Source organism: Limulus polyphemus, unplaced genomic scaffold, assembly GCF_000517525.1.
Source record: "Limulus polyphemus unplaced genomic scaffold, Limulus_polyphemus-2.1.2 Scaffold5058, whole genome shotgun sequence".
Taxonomy (NCBI): domain Eukaryota; kingdom Metazoa; phylum Arthropoda; class Merostomata; order Xiphosura; family Limulidae; genus Limulus; species Limulus polyphemus.
This window is the reverse complement of record NW_013670668.1, coordinates 6,276-15,599: the sequence shown is the minus strand read 5'-3', so window position 1 is coordinate 15,599 and position 9,324 is coordinate 6,276. Positions and strand designations below refer to the sequence as shown.

General features: G+C 34.3%; 1 protein-coding gene across 1 annotated transcript in view; it reads right to left on the bottom strand.

Annotated features, from left to right (window-relative positions):
- The window catches only part of LOC106472063 (histone deacetylase 4-like), a 60,805-nt gene extending 53,058 nt beyond the window's left edge, over positions 1-7,747 (bottom strand). Inside the window, exons 1-2 of the mRNA XM_022400674.1 lie at positions 7,648-7,747; positions 5,769-5,872 (exon numbers count right to left, since the gene is read on the bottom strand). Of these exons, the coding sequence (XP_022256382.1) occupies positions 5,769-5,872; positions 7,648-7,738 (195 nt within the window). The 5' untranslated portion in view covers positions 7,739-7,747. The remainder of the gene's footprint in view (positions 1-5,768; positions 5,873-7,647) is intronic.
- Between the last annotated feature and the right edge of the window lie 1,577 nt (positions 7,748-9,324).

The following is a 9,324-nucleotide window of genomic DNA, read 5'->3' as shown; positions in this document are numbered from 1 at the left end:
GATCTGCAGTCAGAGAGTATTGTTGAAGTTCGTTATAGCGTTTATTTTAGTGCGAATGTTGAAATCAAGTGTATCGTAAAGTTATATTCAGAAAGAATAAACCAGTTTTATTAAGTAAGGACTTGTGTCGCTAAAGTTTCGTCGGAACTAAGTTACGGAAAGTTAATTAACAAACGGAGACGTAACAATATATATATGTCATCTTCCTAACATAAAACTTAATACTATGACTTTGTTTTTACATTCTGTGATTACAACACTAATAAAATTTGGTTCACAAATATATAACAATTAACACATAACAAATTCTGTCACTTCAGTTTATGGTAAGGGTTTTAGTTAAACAATATAGTTGAATCATCACTCAAAATACCACATTCTTTCCCTCTTACAAACAAAACCTGTCCTTGGGCCTTATTTCAGTTATGGGAAGTTATTAATTAAGCACTAAATTTTCGCTAATAATTTATTTTCTAATGATTTTCTTGGCAATTTCAAAACCTAGACCTCGCATTACCAGTTGAGTATGGCACTTTTTAACAACTCACACCCACATATCTAAATTATAAGTGTATTAAAATCCTTTTGTCTACAGAGTATACACTATATAAGGGTAGCATCTTTTAGCGAGTACTAACATAAGAATCAGAGTATGAAGGAAGAAAAATTATGACTAGAGTCGAAAACTTAGCATGAGTCCAAATATTGAAGTATTAGATTATACTGTTTTTACAATTTGGTTTTCATACCGTTACATTTACAACTGTAAGAGCCTAGCCTGATATATAGACTAAACTTGGTATAAGCCTTGTAAATACTTGAACCAGTTTTATTTACTTTTTATGTTGATAGTGTTTTATTTAATTGATAGCCTGATAATGAAAATTCTGTACCATAATGTTATACACGTATTTTATAAACATGTTAGCAAATAGCAACAACCTTACACTTGCTCCATAACTTATTATCGCTTATCAGTTGACATATGATCAAAGTAGTAGGTCCTAAAGGCCTCCCAGTGGGCCATTGCAAAACTAAAGATTCTCATTTCTAAACATTCAGATCACATTGTAGTTTCACAAAATAGATTTAGATATAAGTAAATAATTTATACGTGACTAATATTACTAATAAACGTGGGTTTATATACTCTATACAAAGGGTTCCCCACAAAGATAAAAAAATATAATGGCGTCTTTTTTTTCTTCTTTCAATTATTGAGTGTTAAACCGTCAGGCCAAATGGAAGGAGGAGGTCTTTATAGCAACTGACCCTCCCAGGTTGCACAAACACGACCGAATACCAATCATTCAAATCACACAGGGACTAAATGTATTGTCCCACAGTACTGTATGTCTGCAGACTTATACCGCTTGATAGAAACCGATACGGTTTCGATACCCGTGGTGGGAAGAGTACACACAGATAGCCATTTGTGTAGCGTTGTGCTTAATAACAAACAACAACAACAACAACAACCAAATGTATTTTTTTAAATTACCAGTCAGATGATCTTAGATCTTCTTAATTTGAATTTAAATACATAAATAGCATAATACTTTTGTATATCTATTTACAATTTTACATTAACAATAAGTACTGTTACGAACTTGGTCACTTTCATCTAGGCTATCCTTTAAGGGTGGGTTGAAGTTCCGTGACGGAAGGGATGAAATAAGAGGGTTCCACCAGTGATGTAATGCTAAGTTTTATAGTGTCGGAGCCCTGCCAAAATTTGTCAGATGCGTGATGTCACTATCAGGATAAAGATCTCATATCATGATATTCAAAACCTAATTTCCATCGTTGTGGGTTAAGTTTAAATAAAGAAATTATATAGAGAGAACAACTTATTTGAGACATAACTGTTTGAGGTCTACAAATGCAGAGATATAGTCATATCATAGTTAGTCCACAATATAATGAACACGAACAAGAACATCTTTAACTTATACCTGTTTATTGGTAGCGTTTCGAAAGACGTCTGTTAAAAACCATCAACATTGGCAATTAAAAAGAAATACGTTTGCCATCAGGAAAACAATGGTCACCAAGCGCTGATAACTAACTGAGCAAAAGCAATCAGACAAGCTCGTAAAGTGTAACAATTGCCAGACTGTTTACCACTTCAATATTACTCAGGATTCAACTTCATCAAAATATTACGCGATGAACATCACGACTGTCGTATAGTAATTAACAACCTGTCCAAAAACCACTTACCTTAGATTCAGAGAGTAAAGCATAGCTTCAGTGGCGCTTATAGCACAACTTTGAACATTAAATGACTAGAAACTCCTAAAGAGTTGGATTTCACTTTTATGAACTAACGCAGAGAAAAAGTAAGGAGAAAACCACATGAGCCACTTGATCCTACTTTTTCAACAAACAAGCTATTGGAAGTGGAATAATGACGGGGGAGACATTTTGATGACATGAGTTTAAATCAATAGTACATAAATGTTTACGATTAATTATACTTGTGATAAGACATTATGTTAAGCCTATTATATTTTTCACAATACATTATTAATCTAGCCTCTTAGAGATTTTCAAGGATCAGAAGAGTATAAATTAATAGTATTTAAACTGCACTATATTCGTCATATCCATTGCCGACGACGTGTTTCGCTTATTCCAGAGCTCTTCAGGCCGGCTAGGATATAATGAACAGATTAGTGGACGGAATACTATTTATACAGGCCATTTGTTACAACAGCAGCTGTTATGGTGTTAACGCCTTTTACAAGCTGGCGAAGCATGATTATGATTAATTATATTTGTCATAAGACATTATGTTTAGCCTATCATATTTTTGAATACTACATTCTTAATCTAGTCCCTTAGGGACTTATCTAGATGATCAAGGACCCTTTAAAGTCTATAATGTAACAATTCACTGTACTCGTATTGTCTGAATTTGGTTTAAAGGCTATGAAAGTGATTTCAGTCATCCTTTGAACTCGGCCAGCACAAGTACTGAATCTTTATTTGGCTAAGCATCTTTGAGATTAACTTAAACTTTGCATTGGCCACCATACTACCTTGACAAAAGGTATGAATTAAATGGAAGCCACACTCATTGACAAATGTGTTACAAATGAACAAGAATAATGACATTGTGTGGAGTATATGCCATACCGAGGCCTGGCGACTAGTTCGGCAAAAGTTCGTCCAATCATTTGAGGTTGAGGTTTTTAACAGAATGACCAGTCAAAGTGTCATATACTTGTGCAAAATCCTGTTATATTATTCGTACAAAATGTTTCATTTGCAGAGAGGGTTTGCTAAAGAAATAAGACTTAAAAATTTGGTTTGTCAGTCATAGAAAATTAACAAGATTTATATGTTTTAAATGTTGAAATTAGAATATGTGCGCAAAACGTGGTAAACAAGTAAAGAAAATTGATTTAAAAAGTCTAGGCTCTAGATACTACGCGTATCATTACTTATTACAACTTGATTTATTCTACATGAAAATAGTTCAAATCACATATAGAAAAAAAATCTAAATATATTGGTTTGAGGTCTAGTTCTCATCATCACATGATAGAGCAAAATATATAGGTGACAAAAGACACGCTTTCCTCTAACAAGGTTGGTTAAATCATCTACAGGTCAACATTGAATAACATTCCCCTTTACTATTATATAACAGAACATTCAAAAAGTTTGTTGCATAGATTCTATTTACTCCGTGTCCATAAAATGTTTCAATTTTTATGATAAATCCTAAATATGGCCAGGTAGTTACGGCGCTCGACTCGCAAGCTGAGGGTCGCGGGTTCGAATCCCCCGTCTCACCAAACATGCTCGCCCTTTCAGCCGTAGGGGCGTTATAATGTGACGGTCAATCCCACTATTCGTTGGTAAATGAGTAGCCCAAGAGTTGGCGGTGGGTGGTGATGACTAGCTGCCTTCCCTCTAGTCTTACACTGATAAATTAGGGATGGCTAGCCCAGATAGCCCTCGTGTAGCTTTGCGCGAAATTCAAAACAAACAAACAAATCCTAAATACATATTTTCAATTTAATGAAACATTCATTTAGGAAATTATTTAAATTGTAAATCATTGTACGATTATCTACATGTCGCGGTAGAAAGAAGCCCCACCAAACATGCTCGTCTTTTCAGCCGTGGGGGCGTTATAATGTGACGATCAATCCCACTATTCGTTGTTAAAAGAGTAGCCCAAGAGTTGGCGGTGGGTGGTGATGACTAGCTGCCTTCCCTCTAGTCTTACACTGCTAAATTAGGGACGGCTAGCGCAGATAGCCCTCGTGTAGCTAGCTTTGCGCGAAATTCCAAAAAAACAAACAAAACAAACAAGAAAGGAGCCATAGGAGACGTTCGTTTTTAAATTATCTATATATGTTTCTGTACTTTAAACGTTTTCTCAGAATAATCGCACACATCTATAAATGCAGTTATATTTTGAGAAATGAATTTAGTGTTACAGTATGACTTATTTTTTAAAATCTGGTGTACGGTTCGTAGGCGTTAACTTGTTCTGGTTTCGCAAAAGTTCATTATCGAAGATTATTGAACAGTAAAATAAATCTGCATATCAATATCCTTAAAGTATATTGAAATTGAATAAAAATAATATAGGCACGTGTCACAAGAATATTTTAAATATCTAATAACTTTACAAGTACATACAAACTCTTAAATAAAACATGTCATCACTGTCTGATAAAATAGAGCCACAGGTGACAGTGGTGCTCAGAGACGGATGAACCTCATTAATAACTCTTTCTTTTAGCACCGACGCCCGGCATGGCCAGGTGGTTAGGGCGCTCGAATCGCAATGTGCGGGTTGCGAGTTCGAATCCCCGTCCCACCAAACATGCTCGCCCTTTCAGCCATGGGGGCGTTATAACGTGACGGTCTATTCGTTGGTAAAAGAGTAGTTGGCGGTGGATGGTGATGACTAAGCTGCCTTCCCTCTAGGCTTACACTGCTAAATTAGGGACGGTTAGCGCAGATAGCTCTCGTGTAGCTTTGCGCGAAATCAAAAACAAACAAATAATTTTAGCACCGCGGTATACTATACATGAGTGAGATAACTTTATACTTAATTCATCCTCTGCAAGAAAATTCCTAGACCTTGCAACATCTTTCATACGTAACGAATATCGTTCTGAATGTATTATTCAAACATTATGAAACATGTATAGAAAATGAATCACTTACCATACATTTTCTACAAATGTTCCATGTTACACTACACTGAGATAATCTGTTCTCAGTACTCTCTCCAGATAGATAAGCTTCGAGAATATGAATCTTTTTTTTTTTAACTGTTTATGTTCTATTTGTTGTTAAGCGCAAAACTACACAATGAGCTATATGTGTTGTGCCCACCACGGGTATTGAAACCTAGTTTTAAGCTTAAAATGACAAGAAGTCAAGTAGTTCAGTCAGTAGGTTTTTTTTTCTCTCTCTCTCCCAATTTTTCACTTTATGGTGAACCAAAAAGGGACCATCCTTTATCAGTATGTAAAACATTCCTAGTAACCTTATCTGTCCTAAACTATAAGCAAATAGCCAACTCACATGTAAAGAAACACTATCAAAATAAATAAATAAAACGCAACCAAAACGGAAACGACGATGCCTTACTTCAACATTAACGGCAGGTCACTTTATAAACTGAAACATGACTACCCCATAGTATGTACGAGTATATATATTGATAAAATGCAATACAAAATAAATGCTAAAATTCGTTAACTATATTTTTTCCGTTGAATTTTCGAGCTTACCTTATGACCAGGACCGCTATTACTGGTTGCTTGAGATAAATTTTGACTTGAAGCATATTCTTGTGGAGAACCAGATCCAGAATCCGATTTAATACTTCCGTTTTCTACATTATAAAAGAAAAATAATACATGTACAACAAAATCACTGTTATACGAAGAATTTCATCCAATGACTCAAAATAGATGAAAGTTAATTTGGCTTGATTTTGTAAAACAATTGAAAATTCATCAAGATGCTCTACAGACAATCCAGTAAGTATCAAAATTAAGAATTGCATTTCGCTTTCATTAGCTTGATGGTTTTGAATAAGATACATCTGAGTAACAAGACCGATATCTTACCTACTAACTGCTAGTAGGAAATCATAAATTGTTAAAAAAAAAAGTCTGATCGACCAAAATTCATACTCACAACCCCGCTTACTTTGTAAATATTTTTATCAACTAGATTACCGACTAAGTATTTACTGGTTAATACGGATTGAATGTCAATCGTCTTGTAAAACTCATAAAGTTCAGAGTCCATTTCTTATTATTTTGTTGAATGACACGATAGATTAAAATTGTAAAATGACTTAGGAGTAAATTCTTGTAAAGTTAGACATTTTCTGTAAAAAATGAAACATACTAGTTAAGAAGCCTCATTTCTCATGATCGTATTTATGTATGTTTGTGTAAAATGACATGAATATCTTGAAGCCTCGTTCCTCATGCTTGCATTCATGTATTTTTGTCCAGAATGATATGAATGTTTTGAAGCTTCATTCACCATACTTCTATTCATGTATGTTTGTCCAGAATGATATGAATGTTTTGGAGCTTCATTCACCATACTTCTATTTATGTATGTTTATCCAGAATGACATGAATGTTTTGAAGCTTCATTCACCATACTTGTATTTATGTATGTTTGTCTAGAATGACATGAATGTTTTAGTAACATTGTTGAAACTACCTAACATTCCTAAATCAAGAACGTAGTCCAATATTTTAAGTCAACATGCCATTTTTGGCCTGTTGTTACCCTTTGATGAAACACCGTACATGGTCAGAGACTCAGTCATACGTGTTTATCCATTTTAGCTATTCAAATTTCTTTCTTTCACAGTGTGTGAAAAGTTCTCATTTAGTAATAATGATTTCAAAATGTGGGCCTAGCTTTAAGTTTATATCAATATCACTTGCTTTAATTTATTGCTGTTCATATTCAAAGTTGCTAATGGACAGACTAAATGTTGTATGTATAATGTTTATCTTTTTCGACGTGCCTTTGACAAGGGTTACTGATGAGGGATGAAATTCCCCGAAACCAGCGAACAGATGATGAATCGAATGATAAATTGGGCTTCATATTTATTTTTGGATTAAATGTTGGTACAGTAATTTTATATTTAGCAAAACTGAACATCATGCGAAAATATATAATTATTATCACAGTAACTTTAAATATACCATGCAATTTAACCACTACTGTTCAGTTTAAAAAATAGTATAAGAAACCTAATTGAAAAGTGACACTGCACTAGATAATTCGGAGATATAATGTGACCTGACCTGACCTAATGTTAAAGGCATACTTTCATCTTGAGAAGTTCTGATACAAGATTTCGCATATCATTTTTTAGTAACTTGTAACTGTCTGTTTAACAAATTTAAACATTCCAAATGAATCCTTTAGTGACATTCTAACCTTTAAAACGAAATTACAATAATTTGTTAAGCGTTACTATATATAGCTCAACAGATGGCGCTTGACAAGACATTTAACACGCATTTCTTGTTGTTAGTGGTTAATCAAACTGCATGCATCATGATCACCAACCTATGAAAGATGCATGCAAGGACAAAACAGTGACAAAAAATGACACTAAGCTCCTACTTGTAAGTTGCGATGTTCTCTTCAAAGGACCTTTTTCTCTACGTCTCAGTAATGGTCTATTCCGCCTCTCTGTCACCTTTAGTTTCAGCATAGACCGAACTTTAAGGTTTGGTTCCGAAGCTAAAAGGTAATAGAATGGCAAGCAAGCTACTGTACACCACAAACTTTTACTCCGGTAGGTTTCACGTACGGCATGCATTTAACTGTTCGTGCGTAGACATTGAACTAGCCTTACATTTCATAATGTTAACGTTAATAAAGTTAGTGAAAGCTAAGCTTTATCAAAGTTTAAAACAAAGAGGCTCAACATTTACCTTCAGCATATGTGATAAGGTTTGTCTAAATACTGACGCATAGTTTCCCTCCAAGTCTTAAAATGCCGCTCACAACAATTCAAGAATGAAAGTTTTATCTTTAACAAAGTAATGAATACACTTGGGGCTAACTTACAAATTCTAACTGATTTATGTTTTTTTTTTTTTAAATTTTAGAAGACAAATAATACATAAAGCAGGTATCCTTTATGAAACAAAGCATATACAGAAGGTTTAGAACATTATATTAAAACGATCCTGAATGTGCAAATCAGCAAGTCACAGCCGATATAAAGTCGCGGTGGAATGTATGAGAACTATATTTTGAAAGTGATTGCCATTTCGTAAGTCGTGTGGTGTGATACCACAGAAAATTGATCGCTTTTGGGAAGGTTATGTATCATCTCTTTCAGACGTAAAATATTCATACCCTTATATCATAAATATGTGTCCGGATCGGGGAATTTAGAATTTCCAAGACAGAGATATCTCTCGTTCTGAATGACCTTGGAAAACAAAGGAATATGGGTATACTTGGGGCACTAGGACTATCCAGAAAGCGACCTGCGACAATTCAAACCCCAGCCGTGATATGTAAACTGCGATGTTTTGTAGCACTTGAGAATCCACGAGCACAAAGATCATAAACGAAAGCTGTCCATAGGCCCCAGGTAACATCAAAAAGAAGGATTTATGTCTAGAAAAACGACAGAAGTCAAGTGTATACCAATTGCTTCCACAATATACCAATTCAACCGTCCATACTTCAATCAGCTGGTGAATGAAATGAGTATTCATGGTATTCCATTTGCAAACACATTAATGAAGTAGAACTGTTGAAACAAGCACTGGGAAACCATCTTCAACGTGTACAAGATGGATTATGGAAAGATACCGAGATGAGTATTATTCTTTGCACATGACAGACTTATGATAAAACATTTTGCAATACAAATTACACTGCAGGCCTACTGCAAAGACGCACGTTACCAGATATAGCATAACCAGACGTGACGACATGAACTGTAACGAAGTGATAAGGCTCCAAAATCGTTTTAGTATAACGTTCTCAAATATTGTGTTTCAGGTATCACGCTGAACAATGAAATGGAATTTAAAACTCTATATTTTATCTTTAAGATAAAATTATGAACACAATAATAATATTGTTTTTTATTTGAATACAAAACTCAGCAACAACTTAAAATAAAATCTGAGCTTAGTATCAATATAATATGACAATTGTAAACTTTTCTGGAAACTAAGAAGTATAAAAAATTGACGTAGTGCTTATAATTACATCGTATGTTAATTCAAATCCATTTTAATTGAACAAAACAACCCTACTCTAAACCAACACCTC